The sequence below is a fragment of the Hyla sarda genome, chromosome 5, assembly GCF_029499605.1.
Source record: "Hyla sarda isolate aHylSar1 chromosome 5, aHylSar1.hap1, whole genome shotgun sequence".
Classification (NCBI taxonomy): domain Eukaryota; kingdom Metazoa; phylum Chordata; class Amphibia; order Anura; family Hylidae; genus Hyla; species Hyla sarda.
The window spans coordinates 242,038,994-242,066,816 of NC_079193.1; the positions used below are offsets into that span (position 1 = coordinate 242,038,994).

At 41.1% G+C, this 27,823-nt stretch overlaps 1 protein-coding gene across 5 annotated transcripts in view; it reads left to right on the forward strand.

Annotated features, from left to right (window-relative positions):
- MBP (myelin basic protein) overlaps positions 1-27,823 on the forward strand; it is a 164,292-nt gene that overhangs the window by 113,621 nt on the left and 22,848 nt on the right. For 3 of the 5 annotated variants that reach the window (XM_056521404.1, XM_056521406.1, XM_056521407.1), the window contains one exon: positions 9,317-9,741. In XM_056521404.1, coding sequence (XP_056377379.1) covers positions 9,317-9,741 — 425 coding nt within the window. Of the gene's footprint in view, positions 1-9,313; positions 9,742-27,823 lie in introns of all 5 variants that reach the window. The other 2 variants (XM_056521403.1, XM_056521405.1) reach the window with 1 other exon arrangement.

Here is a 27,823-nt window from a genome sequence, read left to right on the forward strand (position 1 = left end):
GACATCGCATACAGTACTGTACAGTTCTTTAAATACCTTCAGGGGGGACAGAATGTCCTCCATTACCATCCTGCCGACTACAGCTCTATAGGAAAGGAAGGGGAGGGCAGCCAGCAGCTCATTGGATGCCTGCAGCAAGATGGTGCAAGCTATTGGCTATGGCTGCACTGGGGGGGGGGGGCTTACACGGAGCTCACAGTGGAAGCCTGCGTGGGTTAGCAGGACAGCAGGTGAGTAACAGGAGGCAGAACGGGGCACACGGGGCACATTAAACAACTATCTGTCAGTTGCTGAAGTTGTCAGCGCTATCAGATAGCTGTTTGTACGATGGCCCCGACACACAGCAGCATCATATGTCGAGGCTGCCTTCAACATACGATGGGCTCTGAGATGCCATCATATGTTGAAATAATCATATGTCGAGGCCATCATAAATCGGGGGGTCACTGTATAAGACCATACTTCTAGGACCATTTTCATTCTCATTTTGCCATTGAAAAAGGGGATTCTCCCCAAAACACATCTGGCTATTGTCCACAGACTTTAAATAGTATAACTCGCTACCACTAACCATCAGAAAGAAACTGCCACTGCACGAGGACGCGGCCGCTCTGAGTGCTGCGACTATCCCCGCGATTCAATATCCTCGCTGCTGCTACTTCACCCATAAAGGGCCGGACGCAGCTCCGAGCCATCTACTCACCAGACCTAAGTGCCAGGATAACATTTACCTCTATAACAGACTGGACAATTCATAAGAAGATCGCAGGTATTTTCACTATCAGGCCGGGTGTGCTGTGAGCACCAGCACCCCTGCCAACCTGCATACCTGTCATCCTGTTTTCATTTCAAGTGCTACAAATATTTTTTGAATGCTAGAGAGAGAAATAATTTTACATTTGCTATTATTAATATTGGTTACTATTATTCTCAATGACTTAATATGTATGAACTGCTTTTATTGTCTGCCAATTTTACCGTCTCTGTAGAAAGGGCCCTGCTCAGACATCTTAAATATTTTATTGCACATTTTATTGCATATTTTATCCAAATAAAGCATATATTAGATTTGATACCAGCCATATCTCTTTGCATTTTATTTCCCTATATTATATACACATACCAATTGCTAACTGTGCCTTTCGGTCTTATTCTTATACTTTTATTACTGGCCTTTTTGGCACTACGGGTATAGTGCCACTCAGTACCTCGGCCCAGTTAATTCAAAATTTTTAGTGTGTAGCCTCCCAACTATTGTATTTTTTTTTTCAACAGCTGGAGACACACTGGATAGAAAACACTGGTCTTTTGAATGGAATGCAGCTTATTTGTGTTTCAATGGCTGGGATGGCTGATGTGTGGCAGGGGGGAAGTGACCTCACACTGACAAACAAGGAGCTATGGGATTTGTAGTTTGAGAGAATGAACTCCAACAGGAAATAGCCAGTTCACAAAAAAATAGCCACAGCATTATGGTAACCTCACAACATAGCCATTTAGTCCCAGGACAAGCACAGATCCTGCCTAAGCATATCCATTACTGTCTGGCAGGTAAGTGCTAAAATTAGCTTATGGTGGAGAACCCCTTCACTGTAAACTTAGACTAGACAGTTTAAGAATGCACCAGATTTTTTGGTTATTTATGCTGTTAAAAAAAAATTGGTGCATCTTTAGACTGTTTATGCCAAAAAGGTGCACAAAAAAAGTAGCACACTTATGGCGCATTTAAGCCACACATAAGCAGGGAGGCTGAACCTACTGGTAAACCACGCCCCCCTCATGCATTCTGAAGAAGTGTCTGAACCACATTGAAAATGCGATGCAAGTTATGTAAACCAGATTGCACCTGATCTTTTGCACAGGTATCATCTCCCCCAGTGTGTACCTGACCTTGTACCTCAAAACTATTAACTGTTCTTTGACCCGCCAATTTACACAAATCAATGTTTTACCCTTGATCAGTACATTAGGAACAACACTATGGGACAAACGGTTAGGCCAGTTTCACCTGCTGAGTGAACTAGAGTGAAAAAGACAGTGGATTCTTACTGAATAGTGTATGGGACATACTGAAAGGGTACCTCTAGAGTCTTTTCGACAAATGACTATTGTGCAGCACTGTACATGATAGCTGTTTGTCTAACTTGGATACGTTTTAAATTTTGCTTCTAAATGCCTGAACAGTGCGCTGTTCTCCCTGCTCCCGCAACTTATAGCTCTGCATTATGAGACAGAACTTCTTGCTTCATACACGTTATCTAAATGTTTCAGAAAATTGACCAAGGGATTAGAGGTGGGCTTTAAAGTGTTCCTGTCAATAGAAAAAAACGTTTGACATGTCCCTAGTCACAGGGCCAAGACAGAACGAGCTAAAAGTGCTACTCTCCTGGCTCATTCTTGTCATTAGACTGGGTCTGAATGGGCTCTAATTTAAAATATGCTGTGCACCTCCCCCCTTTCGCCTACCATGTGCATTTTTGATACAGCTGTCTTCTTATGTGATACGGGCCCCTTCCTACACCATGACCATGAACATATCACAAGTTTCTTAATAAAACAAACTAAGGTAAAGGACGCAAAAAGAGTTTATCTGTCATTTCCGACTAAATGGCATGTCCCTAGTTTTTATAAGTGAGGGTCTGAGTGTTCAATGACAAGAATGAGCACAGACAGAATTGCGCATAGAGATACATGGAGGAGGCGTGTCGGCCTCCACTTCATGCGGGTTTCGGTACACCCCCTTTCCTGGGGACTGCTAGGATGAAAAGCAGGAGATCACATGGGGTCCCAGAGGTCGGACCCCCCCTGATCTAAAACTTATCCCTTATGCTTTGGATTGGGGATAAGTTTTATTGCACTGGAGTACTCCTTAAATGACTTTTAGAGGACCTGTCAGCAGAAAACAGATATAAATAAGCACATATCTAGATAGGGATAGTAATTTTTTTATAGTTCTTTTCAGCACTGTGATATAAGCCTATTTGTTATTATGTAAATCAGGCTCAAAAGCCAAGTGAGCATTCACCAGCACAGCAAGAGCCTTGGTAAGTCCAACACATGTCCTCTTTATCTAGTGGCTATCAGTCAAATAGGGTAGGCGGATGCAAGCCGGCCAGTGATTGGTATCAAAGAATACATGGGTTAGGCTTACCTGGCCTTTTACCATGCTGGGGAACACCCCTATGTTTAACCTCCTTTGCATAATAGCAAAAAGGCATATATTACAGTGCTTGGAAGGACTATGGAGTTACAGAAAGGTATTCAGCAATTTGCTTATTTACACCCATGTTTTTTCTGCTGACAGGTCCACTTTACCTGTATGACTGCAAGTTAAAATATTCTCACTTATTGTGTGCATAGCTTTACACTTTTTATTATAAGAAAAGAACAGGACTTTACGTCCTGAATAGACACAGCCCTTCATCTACACTTTTATAGCCACCACAATTGAATCTGTTCTGTACTGATATCCTAGTGTTTTAGGTTGGATAACTTATTTGTATGCAGTATATTGCTTTCCCTGTAGGTGTCATGTCCGTACAGGTTTATAAATATCATTAACCATTTAACCAAATGTAAAAATTTGAACTGATCTAGCGTTAAAGAGATATTCCCATCTGAAGAGGGTATCCCCTATCCACACGACAGTGGAAAACAAGATGATTCGTAAAGGACCAACTGCTAGGACCCTCACTGGTCCCAAGAATTGGAACAATGTTTCCCCTTGAATGAATGTTGTACACCACATGTGCATGGCCAGTGCTTCATTTTTCCTCTGTAGAGCCACTAAATATTGCAGAGTGCTGAACTTGGCAATGTTCAGTGGCCACCCAAAAAATGAATAGATCATTGGCCGCACACACTTTGTGTGCATCATTCCTTACAGGGATAATTTTGTCCTCCAGGAACTCCAGGGGTTCCAGCTTTTGTACCCTCACAGATCATCTTGTTATCTAGTTTAGATGGAAATACCCTTTTAATGTTTGCTACAAATAGCAGATAAACATCTATTCTGAGCTGTACTGGTATTTCTATGTAAGGTAAACTCTATTTGAGTGCTAAAACTACACTCCCTTACTAATGCCCTAACTCCAGACAGTCATTCCTAATCATATATTTGTTACATGAAGGTTCATGGAGCCATGAGAATGCAGATGTGCAAGGTGGGGCTTGAAATCATCTACGGTATTCTAGCTCCATCACAGATCCCTTTTTGTTAAAGGGGTACTCCAACAAATTTTTCTTATTTATTTTATATGCCTGGCCTACCACAATTAAAATATTAAACTTTAACTTACCTTCCCCCGCTCCCCCAATGCCTCCAATATCTGTCTCCAGTTCTCCATCCCTGTTCTTCTTCCTGGTTTTAAGGCTCAACACATCACACTGTCAACTTATTACAAGCCACAGTGATGTTCCACTTTGGCCAATGATAAGCTGAGCCTCAGTGCCATGTAATGGACCAGACTTGACCACCTTCCTGGTTCCCGAGCCCATTACATCACACTGCAGCTCAGCCTTTCACCAGCTGAGGTAGAACATTGCTGCACTGATGATAAGAAGACCCTCAGTGTGACATATCGGGCCCTACAACCAGGGAGTAGACTGGGGCCGGAGGACTGGTAACCGATATTGGCTTTTAACTGTGTCTACAGAAAACTCTTCGAACCAAGAGAAATATTCCACAAAAATATTTATTGTGAACCTTGCCTCCGATCCATCAAAAGCAGCTTATCAACAGTTTTCAGGTAGTAGCCAAGATCAGAAAGCACCAAAAAGATAATCAACGCAAATAGAGAAACACAGCCACACATCCACCATTTGTATCTTTTTGCTTCTCAGCATAATAAAAAAAAAAAACAGGGTGTTAGTATACATTTTGGTCAAAAAGTACAAGTCCTCTCGCCACGTCAAGGCCACCTAGTCAGAGTGGGTCCCTAACCTAACACTGGTGTGGTGCCGGACGGCGGCCACTGCCTCCGAGACACCATGCCCACAGGAGGAATGACCCAGTGGCCAGGCAGCCCCACTGCTGCCCGACCAAGCCCCTGGCTTTGGGCCGCACCACCCCACACATCACAGAAACAATGGCCGCCACAGAGAACCACACCAGTGTGAAACCTAGCATGTGCTCTCTACCAGAGGGCTGGAAGAATGTTAGGAGGATGTATACTAACAACCTGTTAGTGTTTGAATTTATGCTGAGAAACAAGTAGATCAAAATGCAAATGGTGGATGTGGGCTGTGTTTCTTTTTCTCTATTTTTTTTGTTTTACAATTGTAGTCTGTCCCCTCATAGCCAGCACTCTGCTCCACCCATTCGGCCCAGGCATTTTTAATTAGCAGGAGACTGCATAAGGGTATCCTCCTAGCATTCTCCCAGCCCTCTGGCAGGAAGCACTTGGTAGGTATTCCCATTGGTTTGGTTGCACTGCGGCGGTCATTGTTACTGTGATGCTTTGTCTGTGGGGTTGTGTGGCCTGGAGCCAGGGGCTTGGTCGGGCAGCAGTGGGGCTGCCTGGTCACTGGGTTGCTTCCCCTGTGGGTAGGGTGTTCGGAGGTTGTGGCCACCACCCAGCGCTACGCCAATGTTGGGTTAGGGACCCACTCTAAATAGGTTGCCTTGACATGATGAGTGGGCTTGTACTTTTTGATCACAATGTATACTAACAACCTGTTAGTGTTTGAATTTATGCAAGTAGATCAAAATGCAAATTGTGGATGTGCGGCTGTGTTTCTTTTTCTCTATTTTTGTTTTACCAAAAAGATAATGTTTACTCACAACAGAACCAATAGAAATGATGATGGAGCTTTACTTAAAGCCGTGAAACCTTCTGAATGAGGTTGAAGATAAAGTACAGTAGTTACCTGGTGGTATAACACTGGTATCCCGCTGTGGTAACAGACACCTCTTATATCACATTGTTATAACTCTGATAACAAACCTCGGCCCTTACAAACAAAGGTGTAACTGGAAGAAATTGACAGAACATGCCTGCTGTGATCTAATCTAATCTAATCTACCCTAAAGTCCCATGTAATGTACTGTGTTATACAGATGTAGCAGAGCTGAATTTACCATTGAAATTTATATTAAAGCGTAAGTGGTTTGCTCCAGGTTTTAAAGGGGTACTCCAGAGGGAAAAAAATTCAAATCAGCTGGTGCCAGGAAGTTAAACAAATGTGTAAATTAATTCTATTTAAATATCTTAATCCTTCCAGTATTTATCAGCTGCTGTATGCTCCAGAGGAAGCTGTGTAATTCTTTCCAGTCTGACCACAGTGCTCTCAGCTGCCACCTCTGTCTGGGCCAGGAACTGTCCAGAGTAGAAGCAAATCCCCATATAGCAAACCTCTCCTGCTCTGTACAGTTCCTGACATGACCAGAGGTGGCAGCAGGGTGCACTGTGGTCAGACTTAAAATAACTATACAACTTCCTCTGGGGCATACAGCAGCTGATAAGTACTGCAAGGATTAAGATTTTTTAAATAGAAGTAATTTACAAATCTGTATAACTTTCTGGCAGCAGTTGATGTGAAAACATTTTTATTTATCCAGAGTACCGCTTTAAAATTCTAAAAACAGATCCCTCTAGGACAGCACAGGATAGAGCTGGCGCACAAGACTTGAGAGGTAAAAACTGATTTATTTTACCCGGCATGCAACGCGTTTCACTGGATAACCAGCTTCATCAGGCACCATGCTGCATGATGAAGCTGGTTATCCAGCGAAACGCGTTGCATGCCGGGTAAAATAAATCAGTTTTTACCACTCAAGTCTTGTGCGCCAGCTCTATCCTGTGCTGTCCTGGAGGGATCTGTTTTTGCTTCACCTTGTGTTGCCAGGAACGGCTGCCGAGTCTCACCCGTCCAGGGTTTTATGCCTACACCAGGTTTTATGCCTTGTTGTACTTGGTCTCAGTACAACCAACATCGGTGAGCAAGTTTGCTTATAGCCCTTTTTTATTATCTTACGATATCACAATAGGAGCGCTGTCTCCCTTTGTCTATAGTTCCTTTAAAATTCTGTCAGTCGACCCTTAGGCTACAAAACAAACATTGCGGTAATAGCGAACGCTAAGGCATTTGACAGGATTGCAAATGGTCTGAGGAAAATCACAGCGAGACTAAAAATGCTACTTTCATCGAATTTCTCTACTTTTATGAAAAAATAAATACCTTTTCCTTGTAGAATGAGGCTATGTTCCCACTACGGAATATCGGCACGGACAATCTCTGTGCAGACATTCCCGCAAACTGTGGGTGCCGCACAGGAATGTGCCGTATCATAGACGGCTATGCATTCAGTGTGGACTCCGCACAAACAATGAACGTGTTCATTCTTTGTGCGGACACGGAATTCAGAATTTCCGTGCTGGAAACATCTGGCACGGATTCTGCAAAGCTCAGCAGAATCCCATGTGAACCTAGCCTTAAAATTTGATGCCCTTTTCTGAGTTACTTTGTGCCATTGCTAAAATCTGCAGTAGAGATGAGCGAACTTACAGTAAATTCGATTCGTCACGAACTTCTCAGCTCGGCAGTTGATGACTTATCCTGCGTAAATTAGTTCAGCCTTCAGGTGCTCCGGTGGGCTGGAAAAGGTGGATACATTCCTAGGAAAGAGTCTCCTAGGAATGTCTCCACCTTTTCCAGCCCATCGGAGCACCTGAAAGCTGAACTAATTTATGCAGGAAAAGTCATCAACTGCCGAGCCGAGAAGTTCGTGACGAATCGAATTTACTGTAAATTCACTCATCTGCAGGTGTTGTTGTTTAGGTTGGGTTCACACCACGTTTTTCAAATACGGTTACCGTATACGGTTTTCCGCTAAAAAACATATGGCAAAAACCGTATGCAACCGTATACAACCGCATGACTCCAAATTAAAACGTATACGGTTTTTCCCTGTACGGTTCTATCCGTTTGCATCAGTTTTTGCCAACGGTTTTGCTATTTTGTTGGAATTAGTTTTCCAGCAATTTAATAAAGTTACTATTGTTCAATTGAAATTCCAATCTGCGCATGTGTCAACTCCAAAAACGGATTAGAAAAATCGTGTGCAACCGTATACAACCGCATGACTCCAAATTAAAACGTATACGGTTTTTCCCTGTACGGTTCTATCCGTTTGCATCAGTTTTTGCCAACGGTTTTGCTATTTTGTTGGAATTAGTTTTCCAGCAATTTAATAAAGTTACTATTGTTCAATTGAAATTCCAATCTGCGCATGTGTCAACTCCAAAAACGGATTAGAAAAATCGTGTGCAACCGTATTCTGAAATTCTGTGTACGGTTCTCATAGACAACAATGTTAAAAGAACCGCATACGGTCCGCATACGGTTTTCCAACCGGAGGCAAAAACGGGGTCGACAGCGTTTTTGCCTACGGTTGAAAAATCGGCAAAACCGTATCCGAGGCAAAACAGATGCAACCGTACACAACATTTGGAATACGGTTTACAATGCATTCTCTATGCATACGGTTTCGGATACGGTCGGATACGTTTTTTTGCGGAAAACCGTATACGGTTACCGTATTTGAAAAACGTGGTGTGAACCCAGCTTTATTAAAATGTCTGTCCATAGCAGTGTTTCCCAACCAGTGTGCCTCCAGCTGTTGCAAAACTACAACTCCCAACATGCCCGGACAGCCGTTGGCTGTCCGGGCATGCTGGGAGTTGTAGTTTGGAAACAGCTGGAGGTACGCCGGTTGGAGAAAACTGCTATAGAGGCTCAAATATGTACCCTGGTATTGTAAATGTATTTTAGGAAATCTCATTTAGTGTGGTACATTAAAGATACCTTGTATAACTAGATAGTAAAGTACTTTTGCATGAATGTGTCTTGTTGCACAATAAAAGCTGGTGCTGTATTTCATCATATCTTATTTTACAGCCTTCATTGCTACTGACTTGCCTGGATTTACTTGAGTGATGTTAAGTTATACTACTATAGTATGTATTGTAATAACTAGGTTCGCTGCCAGGGTCTTATGGAAAGGCAGGGAGTTTTTCACTCGCTATAGTCCCTATTGGGAGTTTACTGGTAAGTGTTGATCTAGCTTGTTATATATATAAACCACATCTACTGGGCTGATGGGAAAGTTAGGACATTTAATTTGAAATGAAGTAATGAACGTTACATATTAAGAAGTATTCTCCCAGTGTGCCTTATAATTCCTCCCTCAGAAATGCCAGGAACATATTCTTAGAGCGTTGCGTGAAATGGCTAAATCAGGATAGCGAGAAGAAGGACTCATTGTTTTCTTTTCACAGCCCTTGCATTCACATCTTCCTCTTATTTTTTGCAGCAGATGTGAACCAGAACAATGGCACCTCATCCAAGGGCACGGCGGTGACTGACTCCACGAGCACAGAAGACCCCAAGAATGATTGGAAGGGTGCCAGCCCAGCTGACGCTGCCTCTCGCCCACATTTGGTCCGCCTCTTTTCCCGAGATGCTCCTGGAAGGGAGGACAACACCTTCAAAGATCGGCCCTCTGAGTCAGATGAGCTTCAAACCATCCAAGAGGACAGTGGATCAACTTCGCCAGAAACGGATTTGATGGCCTCACAGAAACTGTCTCGTGCTCACGGATCAAAACAAATGGCATCAGCTAGCACTTCTGACCGCTCTAGACATGGCTATGGAGCCCACGGGCGGTACAGGGACTCGGGTCTTCTTGACTCACTGGGCAGGTTCTTTGGCGGTGACAAGCATGTTCCCAGGAAGGGAAAGGTGAGCACCGAGGAATAGAGAAAATGATTAGCAAGAGTCAAATGAACTGGGGGTACAGTGAATATCTTGTGTTATGTAATACCTAAGATGACCTAAAAATGAGCAATTCCTTAGCGCCTCATTTACTAAACACTGTAGCCACATTGTGATATGCCAATTGGTACTAACCAGTATTGAGGAACTAGTTATGGGATGGTACACCGATAGTTGATTTCCTCCTTTGTATCCGCAATCATGCTGACATAGACGCAAGTGTGAATGGGATTTACTGACAATATGTTTTCTGTATATTGCATGAATTGTAGAAACCATTGTTCTATGCTTTCAAAGTAGAGCCGCCCAGTTTGGTGCAGTGCCTTATACGAGAGAAATGTCCGAACACTTTGTCCATTATGCCTATAATGGTAAAAAATGTCTACATTTCTCCGCACCATTCGTGGCAAAATATTATTCTTTCACCCCTTGCGGAACAGCGAACGGCAAACAATCTTAGTATTTTACAGGTTAGTGTAGATCTGTTTTACACTTACAATAAATAGAACGCAAGTCATCTTTATAGTGTTGCCTATTGAGTGATCTTAAAATTCTGTGCGTTTTTACAGGTTATTACCAATTCTTTACCATTATCCTGTATAAAACGAGAACATCTATAGATCTCCTCCATGTATTATGTTCTGTAGGAACATTTCACACGCTAAACAAATGGAGCAAGAATAGATATGTATATAATAGTTAATAGTCCATTATAGACAGATTATTTCACCAGCTAAAGATATTTAAGGAGATTGTAGACACCAGACTTTCCCAATCTTCTTGTTACAGGCAACTTCTCCACTTTTCTTGTGCTCAAGGTTTGATAAATCTTCCAGGAACAGAAATGTAACCAGCAAAGTCCATTTGGGCTGGTGACTTTTATACAACTTTATTGCTAATTTTCGGCATTTTAGTTTTCCTCAATTATATAGTTGAGTCTGTAAATACTTGAGAAACAGCCTTATAGGTCATCTATACACCATACAATTGTATTGTGTTTCTCATGATATTTAATAACATTATTGCACTCAATGCAGATTGCAAATAGAGTGAGAGACAGTTTACGCAATATGTTGGTTCCTGGAACAGAATACACATATGTTGTAGGTAAATATACTCTGATCTTACAACCAAATATGCATTTTATATGATTTTTTTTTTTATGTAAAGTTAAATATCAAAGCTCCTTAAATGAACTTAGCATTATTTGAAAAGTCTTGTTAAATGAATTCAAGAGTCTTTATAATAAAAGGGTCTAAAATACCCCTCCTATGTGTTCTAGGAAACACAATAGTATAATTCTTATTTTAACAAAAAAAATCTCTACCCTTTCCTGAGCCTAGGAAAAAGCCAGGTATGCCAATAACCAAGGAAATCAACCTTTAACTGAACAAGATGATTTTCTTTGAGCGTTGTTTGAAAATAACGGTTTTTATAATAGAGCGATTTCTTATTTTTATCTAGAAAAAAAAAATCTGGAATCTGTGCATTGCCAGGCATAGCAAAAGGACAATAGGGCTGCGATACAAGATAACACAAGCAATTGTGTACAGAGTAAGGTACAGGTTACAATGTGATATTAGGTACTCTGAGCCAAGGTCACCACAAGGACCTGCTGTATAATCTCTGCATCCCCCCCCAAAAAAAAAAAAAAAAAAAAAGTTCAATAGTGTCAAGACTTGTGGAGAAGAATTTAGCATCAGGATAGAAAAAAAATACAGTGGTCCCTCAACATACGATGGTAATCCGTTCCAAACGGACCATCGTTTGTTGAAACCATCGCATGTTGTAAAGTATAGGACAGTGGTCTACAACCTGCGGACCTCTAAAAGTTGCAAAACTACAACACCCAGCATGCCCGGACAGCCGTTGGCTGTCCGGGCATGCTGGGTGTTGTAGTTTTGCAACATCTACAGGTCCGCAGGTTGTAGACCACTGTTAGAGGAAGTTGTACTCACCTGTCCCTGCCGCTCCGGACCATCACCGCTCGTCACCGCTGCCCTGGATGTCGCCGTCCATCGCTGTCGCCGTGTCCCCAAGGTGTCCCGGCGCCCCGGCAAGGCCTCTGCTTCCCCGGCATCCGCGCTCTCCGTCGCCGCCATCACGTCGCTATGCACGCTGGTCCTTTTGGATGACGGGACGATGTGATGACGTCGATGGAGAGCGCCGACGATGCAGGGGATCCCGAAGAGGACCCGCCGGAGCCCCGAGGACAGGTAAGACATCACCGGAGCTCACGGGGCACTGTAAACGGCTATCCGGTGGCAGCTGAAGCAGTCAGCGCTGCCGGATAGCCGTTTATGCGATGGCCCCGACATAAAAAAGCATCGTATGTTGATGCTGCCTTCAACATGCGATGGCCTCTGAGAGGCCATCGCATGTTGAAATTATCGTATGTCGGGGCCATCGTAGGTCGAGGGGTCACTGTATGTAGAATTGTGGAGACAGCCCACACGGGAAGCCAATAAGACCTATTTTTATGGATTGGCAATAGAAGATGTAAGCACCATTAATTCTTATTAAATAGAGACGCATTTCGGTTCTGAACAATTTTAAGTATATCTTTATGGTGGACTTCATATATAGAGTTAGAAATCCCCTGCTTAGCCAAAGAGTTAACATTCTGTCTGCCTGTAGCCACCAATAGAAGGAACTTTAAAAATTATCCAAATACTGTTTTGTTATTGAATGCAATGTAAAAACAATATAGTAAAAGAATCACAGATAACACTCACGATATTGCAGTATATTAAGTTTATTCCAGTCTGGTCAGGATACAGATAGGCCGACGGGCCGTTTCTCGCTCTCAATCAGCGCTTTCTCAAGACCAATGGTTGTCTGCTGATTGAGAGCGAGAAACGGCCCGTCGGCCTACCTGTATCCTGACCAGACTGGAATAAACTTCATATACTGCAATATCGTGAGTGCCATCTGTGATTCTTTTACTATATTGGACACTCTCACGCAAAAGATTGAGCACCACGAGTGACAGCGGATGCGGAGTGTGGGATAGAGACTGCACGGGTGTACATGTCATACCACTCAGTAGAGCAGTGCCGACTTATCTTTCAATGATAATGTAAAAACAATATGCACTAAACTCCTAAGCTCCTCCTAATGGTGGCTAAAGGTTGTCACAATTTTAAATAAAGTTTGACTATTCAATGGATTTGGACTTCTGTATCAAAGAAAAGAAAACAGTGACCACCAAAAAGATATTTTTAGTTTTTTTTTAACTACAGATTTTTGGGCTGACAAAGGTGGATATTCTCTTTAAATACATCATCAGAAAACAGTCCAAGCATGTAGGCTCTTATAGCAAATAGGCAGGTTCATAACCTACCTGGAATCAGTGATTCAATCCTATTTGTTCCATTTACTTGTATTATGTACATTAGAGATGAGCGAACTTACAGTAAATTCCATTCGTCACGAACTTCTCGGCTCAGCAGTTGATGACTTTTCCTGCGTAAATTAGTTCAGCCTTCAGGTGCTCCGGTGGGCTGGAAAAGGTGGATACATTCCTAGGAAAGAGTATCCTAGAACCGTATCCACCTTTCCCAGCCCACCGGAACACCGGAAAGCTGAACTAATTTATGCAGGGAAAGTCATCAACTGCCGAGCCGAGAAGTTCGTGACGAATGGAATTTACTGTAAGTTCGCTCATCTCTAATGTACATAGTTGTCCAGGCAGACACCCCAGATTATAATGACATTGACATGAGATAAGAAAAGTCTTACTTAAAGACCTTGTGAAATTGATACAAAGTAGGTCATATGTCTATCTGGATCTCACTTTGTACACTTCAGAAGTAAACGCCACTGAAAAGTCATGGAGAGAAATGTATCCTTGATATACGCTGTGTATTTTGCTTAGAATTGTCTCAAAAGTTTAAGCAGACCACAAACTATACACAAAAATGCTGACTTTAGAGATGTATGTGACTGACGCTGACTTTCGCTTTTCCACAGGGTGTATATTATTTGCTGAATTTATTGAATGTGACTTGATAAGTTTTTTGTTTTTTTTCCGCCAGTCACATTCTGACGCCACATAGGGGGTGGTTTATTTTAAAGCTTAAAGGGGTACTCCGGTGGAAAACTATTTATTTTAAATCAACTGATGCCAGAAAGTTAAACAGATTTGTAAATTACTTCTATCAAAAAATCTTAATCCTTCCAGTACTTATCAGCTGCTATTTACTAGAGAGAAAGTTATTTTCTTTTTCAATTTCTTATCTGTCTGTCCACATTGCTCTCTGCTGACACCTCTGTCCGTGTCAGGAACTGTCCAGAGTACCAGCATATTCCCATAGCAAACCTCTCCTGCTCTGGACAGTTCCTGACATGGACAGAGGTGTCGGCAGAGAGCACTGTGGACAGACAGTAAAGAAATTCAAAAAGAAAAGAACTTTCTCTGTAGTAAACAGCAGCTGATAAGTACTGGAAGGATTAAGATTTTATTTTTATAGAAGTATTTAACAAATCTGTTTAAATTTCTAGCACCAGTTGATTTAAAATAAATTATTTTCCACCAGAGTACCCCTTTAAATCAAAAGATCAATGGATGGCACAGGCTCTGAAACATACGAGGCATCTATCTAATCTCACATACTGGAGAAAACCAGTCTATCAATAGCTTCAGCAACATATATGCAGCACAAGAAACCAAGAAAATGATAAATTGGCCCCAATAGTGTTTAGGGCATATATATATATATACGGGTACATGCATTTACAAGCTGCCTATTTAAGTGTTTGGTTAGGGATTGTCCAGTGTTCCTCCGTTATTGCCATATAGAATCAGTGCTGATGTTTGATACAATTCTAGCCATTGGGGTTTAGGAAAATGACCTTGCATATGAATGATATGAGCTCATGTATGTGCATTGTTTAGAACATATGTACAGTCCCTATGTCCTAGAGATGACCTTTTGTGAGCAGTACATGTTGTTTCTTGCTGTTCATTCTGTAAAGCTTCTTCTTGCCAATAAGTGTTCTACAGCCAAGATCAAATTAATGTAAAAACTGGAAATGATATTCTGGCTTTTGTTTTATGCTTTAGCCTTTTCAGTTGAGCAGTAAGTGATAGTAGAAAGGCAATGCATTAGCGCGGTGTAATTATGACTTGTTTGTTTAGGAGACAGCTCACATTGTGCACATGCACGGTACGTGCCGCTCACTTGTTTACGCGAGTGGTCAATCTTCAGCGCTCTGACAGCTAATAAGATGTGCTTTCTTTTCAAAGCTCCAATTTGTAATTCTGCAGGCAAAAGTGTACGACACAATGCCCGAGTGTACTAATCATGTTATACATTATGTATTCTAAACCTTTTATGCTGTTCCGTTCCGAAAGTAGGAAACATCCGACACGATTGTTGCCCAATTATGAGATCATTTGCATTTACTTTGTTGTGCTTTCTTCCACTTGAGAATGCATGCAGACAACAACGGTCATAATGTATAATATTACCCATGCGTTCACCGAAACCTACCCTCAGGGACGCCATCAGTGCAGTACTGGCAGTACTACCGTCAGGGGCCTGGGCCAAATTAAACATAGAAAGAGACCCCTTGCTGCCGGTACTGCCTCCTTCCCCTTTAGACAGTTTGGCAGTATTGGGCCCTGGAATCCTGATGGCGGTCCTGCTGAGCCTTCACAGGCCGGTGACAGTGCTTGGATTAGGTTAGTACTCAGGTAGTTTTATACCACTTTGGGATCTAAATGTCTTAATGTGTATAAACTCAGGGCACAAAACCAAGTTAGCTAACCATATATAAGTACACATAAGCCTACACAAGTGCCTGCTTGGGATAATAGCCTTTATTAGCAGGTTTAAAGATCTGCAGTCAGGGTTTTATCTTGGACCAAATAGATATGGGATGTTAGCATTCTTCACAATACATAACAAATTGTCTAAAATGTAATGCTGTACGAACACTCCAATATATTCCAAGCTGCATCCTTGTGTTGAGAGTATCTACTGATCTAGTGAAATGCCATGTAGTAAAGATATAACCATCACTGCTGACTTAAAGGGGTACTCCGGTGACAAACAATTTATTTGAAATCAACTGGTGCCAGAAAGTTATACAGATTTGTAAATTACTTCTATAAAAAAAAAAAAATCTTAAAGGGGTATTCCAGGCCAAAACTTTTTTTTATATATCAACTGGCTCCGGAAAGTTAAACAGATTTGTAAATTACTTCTATAAAAAAAATCTTAATCCTTCCAATAGTTATCAGCTTCTGAAGTTGAGTTGCTGTTTTCTGTCCAACTGCTCAATGATGATGTCACGTCCCGTCCCTGGGACGTGACATCATCATTGAGCAGTTAGACAGACGTGACATCATCATTGAGCAGTTAGACAGAAAACTTCAGAAGCTAATAACTATTGGAAGGATTAAGATTTTTTAATAGAAGTAATTTACAAATTTGTTTAACTTTCCGGAGCCAGTTGATATATGAAAAAAAGTTTTTTCCTAGAATACCCCTTTAACCCTTCCAGTACTTATCAGCTGCTGTATATTACAGAGGAAGTTCTTTTCTTTTTTAATTTATTTTCTGTCTGTCCACAGTGCTCTCTGCTGACACCTCTGTCCGTGTGAACAACTGTTCAGAGTACAAGCAAATCCCCATAGCAAACCTCTCCTGCTCTGGACAGTTCCTGACATGGACAGAGGTGTCAGCAGAGAGCACTGTGGTCAGACAGAAAATAAATTAAAAAAGAAAATAACTTTCTCTGTAGTATACAGCAGCTGATAAATACTGGAAGGATTAAGATTGTTTAATAGAAGTAATTTACAAATCTGTTTAACTTTCTGACACCAGTTGATTTTAATTAAATTGTTTTCCACTGGAGCACCTCTTTAAAGGGGTACTCCGGTGCTTAGACATCTTCTCCCCCGTGTGATGTCACGCTCCGCCCCCTCAATGCAAGCCTATGGGAGGGGGCGTGACAGCTGTCACGCCCCCTCCCATAGACTTGCATTGAGGGGGCGGGGATTGACGTCACACAGGGGCGGAGTCGTGACATCACAATCTTCCGTTCCCGTGGTCGGGAGCAAGAAACTCCAGCGCTGCCGGAAACAGATACAGGTGGGTGCTGCATGCTATATTGCGGGGGTCCCCAGCGGCGGGGATAGGGGATAAGATGCATAGGGGTAGAGTACCCCTTTAACCTCATTTAAAGTATTGGTTCCTATTTGGAACCCTAGTGAACCATTCACACGTGTTAAATGGCATCATTTTAATAATAAGTGAATATTTTTTTAATCTGCTTTAAAGTTTGCACCTCCAACTTTTCTGGTGCCAAACAGTTATGTTCCCTGGAAGGTACCGAAAAACATTTTCCTACATTATTTGCTCTATCCTACAAAATTAGGAGCAACTGGCTCCCTGCCGCAGCTATTGGGTGGGATGCAATAACTCCCATTGTTTTACACCTATTACTATTCCTGTATGCATTATTCTAAGAGGGTTGTATTCACTGTAGGCTTGGATTCAGTTTTTTTTGTTATGTTACCTAAAACTAATGGTACAGTGAAATATTCTAACAGTGTTTTTCAAATCTTAAATGCAGATAAATATATAATCAGTATGTAGTATAACTGATCTCTTTGTATGTATCCACTATTTGTACGATTAGTAGACATGAATAAGGACATTGTACTAACCGGATTCGGAATCATAGCATTGTGTATGTATATTGTATTCTGTCTTATGATTCATTATAAAAATGTCATGGCTTTGAATGTTAAACTATAATAAACATTTATTAGAAAATAATCTCTACTAACTGTCTCCCTATTTTTGTTTCTTAATGTATTAATATCTTTTATTTATCATTTACCGACTATTAACGGAAATATGAATTTGATTCCATGCTTTACATTTAGAAAAAAAAATGTGAAAAAACAAACCATTCACAGCTTTTCTCTACAACAGTGGGTTCAAGTTTGTGTGTTTGTTTGTTTTTATTCTTCTCAATATTTTAGACCTACAGATAACAAAACTGTCCCGACACTTTGATATCAACGGTGTCTCTCACTCCTTTCCATTTTGCACCGGTCTATTGGTCCCAAAGGTTCTGTGCTTCGGCCCCTGAATGTGGAGCGCTAGCACAACATGCTGTCACTAGTACCGCACAGGAATGCGGCAACTCATAGACATCAATGCATTTCCGTGCGGAGTCCGCGAAAAGAGTACACAAGTCTAATCTTTCTGCGGACACCGGAATTAGAATTTCTACGCCAGATGTAAATTCTACTATGTGAACCGTGCGGCAGAATCCCATTGACTCCACTGGGACTCTGCTCATGTGGAATCTTCCAATGCGGAATTCTGAATGAAAATTCAGCTGTGTGAACATAGCCTTATTTCAACATAGAGAGCAGATGTGCTATGCTGTGTCAGGAGGGGACTTGTGCTATACATGATGAGGTACATGAATAGCTAAGGGCTCATTCACACTGCAGACATTCCACAGGTGGGATTCCACTTGCAGCAGAGGCCCATTGTTTTGAATCTGATTCTGCTGCTCTGCGCATACTGGAAAATTGCTACAGTGGAATGTATGTTCATCAAACTGCATTACCGCATGTGAGCACTGTCCTACCACCGATGACGCAACCTGTCATTCAGACAGCGGAACTTTGCCAGCTGAATGTTTGCATTGTGAGTCCTATGCCAGCTCCCTTCTCTGAATCCCACATGATGGAGTGGGGTGCTGATTTGGCTATTAAAGGGGTACTCCGGTGGAAAACTTTTTTTTTTTTTTTTTATTAAATCAACTGGTGCCCGAAAGTTAAGCAGATTTGTAAATTACTTCTATTAAAAAATCTTAATCCTTCCAGTACTTATTAGCTGCTAAATACTACAGAGGGAATTATTTTCTTTATGGAACACAGTGCTCTCTGCTGACATCACGAGCACAGTGCTCTCTGCTGACATCTCTGTCCATTTTAGGAACTGTCCAGAGTAGCATATGTTTGCTATAGGGATTTTCTCCTACTCTGGACAGTTCTTAAAATGGACAGAAGATGTCAGCGGAGAGCACTGTGCTCGTGATTTCACAGAGAGCTCTGTGTTCCAAAAAGAAAAGAATTTCCTCTGTAGTATTCAGCAGCTAAAAAGTGCTGGAAGGATTAAGATTTTTTAATAGAAGTAATTTACAAATCTTTTTAACTTTCTGGCACCAGTTGATTTGAAAAAAAAAAAAGTTTTCCACCGGAGTACCCCTAAGCCACTCATCCAGCCTCCTGAACTTCCTAGCCCACGAGTCAGGCTCGGAAATAGGCCAATCTTTACAGTATATTAGTAAACTCATTTATTTTACATTTTTGAAACAATAAATCTGCTTTCTGATAACCTATCTAGGGTGGTTTCACGCAGTGTTATATGGGAAGAAACATAGAGGCCATATTTTGATGCTGATTTTGGAGCCAAAGTCAGAAGTGGATCCAACAGGCAGGAAAAAATGAGCTTTTCCTATATATTCCTTATTTCTTTTTTATCCACTTCTGGCTTTTAATTGAAAATCTGCTCATCTTTTCTCCTTATATAGCAATAAGCCACATTTAATTGTAAATGTGATGATAAGGTATGAGGAATTATGGGTGAAATACGTTTAGCTGGAACTTCTATGACCTTATTTTGGGCGCGTTCACATGCTCAGGCTTTGATGAGATGTTGTCCAAGTTTTGTGATGCAGGATTGTTGCCCAAATCATGTGGACCATAGTGAAGGACATAAGACAGACACTAGTTTTAATCTTTAAAGGGGTACTCCGGTGCTTACACATCTTATCCCCTATCCAAATGATAGGGGATAAGATGCCTGATCGCGGGAGTCCCGCAGCTGGGGACGCCCGAGCCCACTGTCATGTAAGAAGCAGGCCAGAGCTCCATACATGACAGTGTGCTCAGCCTATCACCAGCCGGGGCGGGACATCGCTGCGGCCGGTGATACGCAGATGGTCCTGCGTCGTCCCCGTCCCCAGGAAGTGGAAGGAGGTTAGCACTGCCAGACCGTGAGGCCTGTGTAGGACCAACGGGGGCTCGTAGGAAGGTGAGTTAAAGTTTATTTTGTTTATTTTTGAGGCCCTGGCACAGGAATATATAAAAGTGTTGCACTACAGTTGTCCTTTAAGCTTCAACTGCATTTAAAAAAAAACATGGGCAGGTAAAAGTAACCGGAAAAGAAATCTATACGACTTTTCTTTCCTGAATCCACTGTAACTTCAAAAACTGCATCACAGAAATTTTAACAAACTTAAAGGGGTACTCCGCTGCTCAGCGTTTGGAACAAACCGTTCCGAATGCTGGCGCCGGGAGCTTGTGATGTCATAGCCCCGTCCCTTCATTATGTCACACCCCCTCCCCCTCAATGCAAGTCTATGGGAGGGGGCGTCACGCCCCCTCCCATAGACTTGCATTGAGGGGGTGGAGCGTGACATCATGAGGGGTCATGGCTATGAGGTCACGAGCTCCCGGCCCCGACTCCAGCGCTCGGAACAGTTTGTTCAGCAGAGTACCCCTTTAAAGTAATTCACACTATAGAGAAGTGTTTATGCATTATTTTACAGGAGTGTCAATGATGTCCTTCAGAAAGGCATATTGCAGTCTAGACATCAAAGCAAAACTGAAAAATTACTTTTGTTTTACTGTTTTCTTTTTCTTTTCAGGTAACCACTAGACATAATATATACTAATACACTTGATTTACCGCCTTATATTTAAGTTTTTATACATTTTTACATTCCTGTCATCATGCGAAGGAACTTAAACTTCTACATATCCCCCCCCCCCGCCCCCCAATGATTATTTCAGGAATAGGCATGAGGACAAGGTAAGTACTTTCTGATATACACTTTCATCTTCTACTGAAGCAACAAAACGTTGTCTCTGTATTGTGACAGACACATCCATCTTGGAATATATTTAGTTTATAATTAGAATTGCATGAAATGCTGTCAGAAAACAAAGTGAAGGAAGACTAAGCCGGCAGCTCTGACTGCCTCTGGTGCCAAGTGCTCTGTTAAGCGTTACTGTCATTAAAAAACAACTTTTGACATGTCGATCAGACATGTCAAAAGTTGTCGATTGCACCAGGTCTCACTCCTGAGACCCATTGCAATCGCGAGTCATTAGCTGGGAAAGCAGGCGGCATTGCGCTCTGCTCCCAGACCTGCCAAGAGATTGATACATTTCTCTGCATACGCTTCTTTACAGAGAAATGAATTAAGCCAGCCAGAAAGCAGAGAGCAATGCCGCCTACTTCACCGTCTAACAACTCACGATCACAGTCGGTCTTAGAAGTGAGACCTAGTGCGGTCAACAACTTTTGACATCTCTGATCAAAATGTCAAAAGTTGTTATTAATGACAGTAACATTTTAAAGTGCAGGCATAGATTTAAGGTTCTGGTAGGACATGAGTCAATTGTAGAGTTAAGAAAGTTTTAAGAATAGGTTTGTACACATAATTTTCACACAGAGACTACAGTGTGTACTGGCAGCTAACTGGCTTCATGTAACACACCCCATTGTTTCTTGTCATGCTGAGAATTCCTGCACTGAGACAGAGAGCTGCTTTAGTTAGTGTTTGGTCACAGAACAGTGAGATTACACTATTACACTTTTAGAGCTGATAAGGTATAAAAGCAAACTGTACCTTTTCCGGAAATTATGGTGGTTGCCAAACTTTTTATTTCCTTTTTTATTTCTCAGCCAAGTGTCAAGGAGGCGGGGCTATGATGCTCAAGTGCTACAGCCTGTCACGTCTCTTTACTTGCCCTTACCTTCCAGACCCTTCTTGACTGAAAAACAGGACTAAGAGTGAGTGAGGTAGAAGCATGCTGGGCTGTGGCACTTGAGCAGCTCAGGCACTCCTCCTTGACACTTGGCTAAGAAATAAATAAGGTGACCACCATCAGCTTTAGAAAAGCTAAAGTTTGCTTTTATGCATGTACAGATATACAACTGTGTCTGCAGCTCTTAGCAGCAAATTCCCTTAAAGATGTGATTGAAAGTAATTTATTTGCACAGTCCTTTGAGGGCATTTTTCTTTCATGGCTTAAGTTCATCTTGAGTTAGACTTTCCCACTTAAGTATTAGATTGCAACTGCTCATAGAAGTCTAAGGAAAGGGAATGAGGACTGGGGAAGGGTTGTAGGGAGATATGATGCAGACACAGTAACACCCCAGTGTTGGATTCATAGCTTAAACTGTTCAGTACTGTACTAAAAAGCCCTCCGTGGTGCTACGGGTATGCTGTAGAGATGTAGAGAAGCAGCATCCACTCTTCTGTGTGTGTGCAATATATGTAAGACATCACAAAGGGTTAGTCACCCACTAGCTTAGAGACAATTGAAAATTACAGAGGGAAAACTGGTGAAAAATACCATATGGATGTCATTTAATGGCCAACAATAATGGTACTCCTCATGTACACGCAGCATCTTGTCCTAAAAAGTCACCTAAAATAGGCACAATTATATAGGAAGTTCAAAAATTACTTTTTCTTTTGTAATTTTTATCAGTCCTCCTTTTGAGTGCCTGCAGAAATGTTGAAGGAGCAGTTTTCCCCAAGTGCTTTTGTCACAGTTGCTGTAACACGATGCAATTAAACAGGAAGCCTCTTAACCTCGCTGAAATGAGACGGTTAAAGTGTAATTATTTTATTATCCTTGGTTAATGTTGAGTAAGTTCTAGTAAAGCAAAAAGAATCCTTTTTATATAGTTCTTATCGCAAAATAAAGCAAAGTCGTGCTAAATTATAAGACTTTCACAAAGTCAAGTAGAATGTTTATCTCTTTATATATATATATATATATATATATATATATATATATAATCACTATGTTTTACCTTACATGACATGAGCAGAAAATGGATAAATTAGTAGTTAGGACTCTTTTAGATGGGTGAACCCGATCTGGACCAATCTTGTAGAATGGCGCTTGTTTTAAAGGGTACCTCTCATCAAATAAACTTTTGATATATTTTAGATTAATGAATGTTGAATAACTTTCCAATAGCATGTTAATGAAAAATATGCTTCTTTCTATTGTATTTTTCCCGATCAGTCCTGGCAGCAAGCATTTCTGACTCATGCTGGAGTCCTAAACACTCAGAGCTGCCAGCCTGCTTTGTTCACAGCCAAACAGGCTGTGAACAAAGCAGGCTGACAGCTCTGAGTGTTCTCCTTTGTGAACAAAGCAGACTGGCAGCTCGTAGCGTTTAGGACTCCAGCATGAGTCTGAAATGCTTGCTGCCAGGACTGGTAGGGAGACCCCTAGTGGTCATTTCTTCAAAGTGGAAAATTAAATAGAAAGAAGCATATTTTTTAATAACATGCAATTGTAAAGTTATTCTGCATACATTAATCTACAATATATCAAAAGTTTTTTTGATGAGAGGTACCCTTTAAGAGCTCAACTATTATGCAGGCAGGGCCACAGGGACGATTGCTGAATCGATCATGTAACCCTTTATTTCCATTTTTTGTCAGGAACACATGCCCTAATACACAGGGAGATAAACAAGCAAAGGTTTAATGCTGCAATTCCTGTCAAATTAGCTTTACTCATCCTTTAGCCGATGTCTGGGCCTATTACACAGCTCAATGTCAGTCGATAATAATCTCATGTAATTGGGCCCTAATAGAGAGGTGGTTGGGTGAATAGCTAGACTTATCTCTTATGGGAATCCTGTTATTAATATGCAGAATCCAAAAATAGTTTTTGCTTACCTAGGAGTGGGAAAGTACTCTGACAGGGTAAGGAAAAAGGGCATGATAATTTATAACTTCATGCCACAATACATATAAATATATAGAAACATTAACACCACCTGTATCTCCTTACTGAATATGTAACGTTTCCTGCTGGTTTCTTAATGTTTAGACTTTTCTTCCTGTTTCAAAAAACTTCACAGCTTGGAAAAGTTGTATTCGTTATAGTAAAAAGCACATTATCCCCATTATTAAAGTTACAAACAGAATCATGAATAAATAAAATGTTTTCGTGGCGGTATCTAGATAGGTTGTATTGGCACACAGTAATTACTTCTTAGCCTCCTCTTTTGCCCCTTCTTGCAGTGGATTATGCTTTAGTTTTCCAGAAGCAGAGCAAAAGCAGAACCAATTTGAAAAGTGATGATCCCTGATAATGAGAAGGAGCATTCGGTGACACATTTGTGCTTAAAAGATAAAACCTATCTAATCCTGATTATAACCTGATAAAAGAATCTACAGGGCTGTCTATGCTTTTCAGCTCTTGTATCCTTGCCTCTGTGGCCTGCTCTTTTAATTGAGGAATAAACCATTTGTAAATGGGGAGTTACCATTCACTGCAAGTTGGTAATTTAAACTTTCAGATATTTATGTAATTTTCAGTAAAATTCGAAATATTAGAATAAAATTCTAAAATATAGAAGTGCAAGCAATAATTTCATATGATATAATGGAAATGAAAACTAAAAAAAAAAATGCTCAAGGCTTACTCTTAACTGATACTAATCCTGTTTCTGTGCTTAAATCTGAGTTTTCATCCATTTATTACTCCTAATTCCCTTTTATATGTTGTTCACACTGCAAGAAGTTCACATCTCATGTGGGAACTTCCTCCCTCATTCCTCAGAGATGACAACTGCCTGCTTTGTGCACTGAGGCTCTGAGACATGTCCCCGGCTCACATAGCAGGTTGACTGACACGCCGGGAGCCTGCACAGATCCCTGCTTGTCCCGCCCACACATCCTGTATTGACACAGAGATACAAAAGATAGTGTCCTAGTGTTAAGAAATATGAAATGTAAATGACAGTGCCCATTTAAAGTTGCTTTACATAGGGTGATAATCAGCTTAAAGAGCGGTACAAGGACTTCTGTGATTGTTAAGAGATCAGCTTTTTATTGTTATTTGCTCCACATTGCCCTGTGTAAACATGGGGGTGGGGGCAAGCAGTAAATTATTTAATGGGCCACACAAACTATCTAATGATTGTTCCTGTGGCCTGGCATGCAACTAATCTGTGCATTGTCCCCTGTAGAAGTCAAGTCCTTCCATTTGAGTCCATGTAAATCACTCTATTAGGTGGATACCAATTGTCCCATACTAAGGATAACATTTCTTCCCAGCTATGCATACAGCAGTCTGGATATGTTCTTGGATTAACAACCTATCTTAACAACTAGTACCTGAAACTTGTAATTTTATTATTTTCTAGAAAGGCATACAGGCTTTTCTTTAAAACAACCATAACAAAGTCTTTTGTCAGAGATAGAGATGAGCGAACTTACAGTAAATTCGATTCATCACGAACTTCTCGGCTCGGCAGTTGATGACTTTTCCTGCGTAAATTAGTTCAGCTTTCCGGTGCTCCGGTGGGCTGGAAAAGGTGGATACATTCCTAGGAAAGAGTCTCCTAGGACTGTATCCACCTTTTCCAGCCCACCAGAGCACCGGAAAGCTGAACTAATTTATGCAGGAAAAGTCATCAACTGCCGAGCCGAGAAGTTCGTGATGAACCGAATTTACTGTAAGTTCGCTCATCTCTAGTCAGAGAGTTCCATAGTGTCACTACATTTACAGTAAAGAATTCCCATCTGTTATGATGGTTAGATTGTTCCTGATTAATGAAATTGTTATACATTCAGTTACAGCTGACCAGCAAACAGGTAAGCACATATAAATTGATGCTCTTAATCCACAATTTCCATATAGCACTATTCTTAAAGTGTTTTTGTTCCTAACACTTAAAGGGGTGGTCCTGCGAAAAACTATTTATCCCCTATCCACAGTCTTGTAAACAGGCCCCAGCTCTCTGAGAAGGAGCGACTACTGCAGACGGCATGCGCCATAGAGACCTGGAAGCTTTACTCTGGAATCTTTGGTGCTCCCATAGAAATGAATGCTACAGGCGGCATGCGCTCTTCTCAGAGAACTGGGTCCCTTTGAGTAGATCGCAGGGAGTCCCAGTCCACTTTAAGAAAGATCTGTAGGTTGTCCAGTGGAGGTTTTCAGATGTAAAAAAGTGCTAAAAAAAAAGAATATGACTGCTTGTTGCAAAAGGGGCCACCACATCACATCTAGACATTTCTCTGTAAGTAAAGTTGAAATAATTATCAGATGTTGCCTATGGGTCTCATTTCTGATTTAGGTGCATACACAGTAATTACACAGAGGTTCTCTGCAGTGCCACAACATAACGTCATGGTACTCCATGTACTCTACTTTACTCTGGAGATATTTTGTTAAGTTATCCAAGTAGCAGAGTATACCTCTAGCCCATTCATTCAGTTTTACATGAAATCCATTCAAATGTGTTAAGACCACTGTTTGAAATGGAATATAGAGGTAGTAGGGTCCATAGACTTCTTTGGGTCCCACAGTAAAGATTGGTACAGCTCAGGTTATACAGAGTTGCTATAATATCTAAAACATTAAGGCCCTTTGCCAAGGGTCGATTATTTCCCGAATTAGTCTTTGTAGGAACACTCGCTCCCAATAATTGACCCATGTGATCAGCAGACGAATGAGAAAATGCTTGTTCATCGACTGAATCGTTTGTGCAAATAGTTGTCAATGGCCACACATCGCCTTGTGTAACCCGAGGTTGTGCGGCCAACAATGATGAAAGTAAAGGGCCGCACGGTCATTCTAGTGATTGTTCATGCGGACAAGCTTGCAACTTATTGAGCCAAGTCAAGGCTTATTAAACCGGAAAACAATCAATGAGATCCGCACTTGTTATCTGGGCCTACTCAGCCCGTGTATCCAGAGCCTTTAGTATCTGAATGCACCAGACCAAAAGTCTAAGTAAATAGATTGTTCAAGAGAGGCCAGTCTTTACCATTGTGACTATACTTCCATGTAAGTGGATCCTCTGGTAGCATTCTCAATGGATTTATTGTCCCTGTCTTATACCTGTTGTAAAATAATGTAAAAACATATATCTATAATAGGTAGAGAATTACACATAGACATGTTATATAAACTATTCTAAATATAGCAGTGTGATCCCAGCTCTTTTCTTCTAACGCCAATGCGCTCGGACTGGCATGGGCAATGCCAGAAACAGAAACGGAAGAAATGTGAATGTCCAGCGCAGTATAGATCCAACGTGGCAATTTATTGATAAAACCTCAGTACATTGACATAGCGGGCACCTGTGCCCGCTATGCCAATGTACTGAGGTTTTATCAATAAATTGCCACGTTGGATCTATACTGCGCTGGACATTCACATTTCTTCATAAACTATTCTAGTCCATTTTTGTTGTGGATTATAGCTAAAAATGATCATGTGACTCAAACTCATATGCTTTTATATTCTTACTAGCATTTACAAGACATATATACAGGCACTTACCTATCTATATAAAGAAAAATACAGGAAAATAAATCATTTTTCTATACACAGAGTAAGCTGGCCTTCTGAGAACTTCCCTCTTATGGTAGGAACCAATCACAGCAGGCCAATGGTTATCACTGTCATGTATAATAACATACATCCTATACTATTAGCATATAATGATATTTATCGAAGCCACAGATATTATTTACCATTGCTCAGCAGAAATGTATGGCTCTCAATGAGAGGTCATTCTGCCTTACATGCCATCTTTCAGGGGAATTGCATTTCAGCAATCACAATATGTTTTAATTAACGGCTTATTCCAGATATCTGTCTCCTGAGGAAGCTCAACCTTCAGGTTACCCTTCTAAGTAGATAATGGTGCTTATTAACACGGGGCCTGTCCTCTCTGAAATGCTTCATGCTTTTTATCTCTGCATCTGACATCTTGGTTACAAAAGGTGACATTATAACAGCGGTAAAAGGACAGATCTGTCACCGATACGTAATTCAACTTCTGTGGCTATAATACTATATGACAGTTGTGAAAATGTCAATAAGCAGCACCTTTGATTTAATCCATTAATAAAATAATGCAAAAAGACACCGTATAATTTAACTAAAAGTCTTCCTTAGAACACATTAAACTAGAGCTATGGAGGCACTTTTACCTCTGCTTCTTTAACATATAGG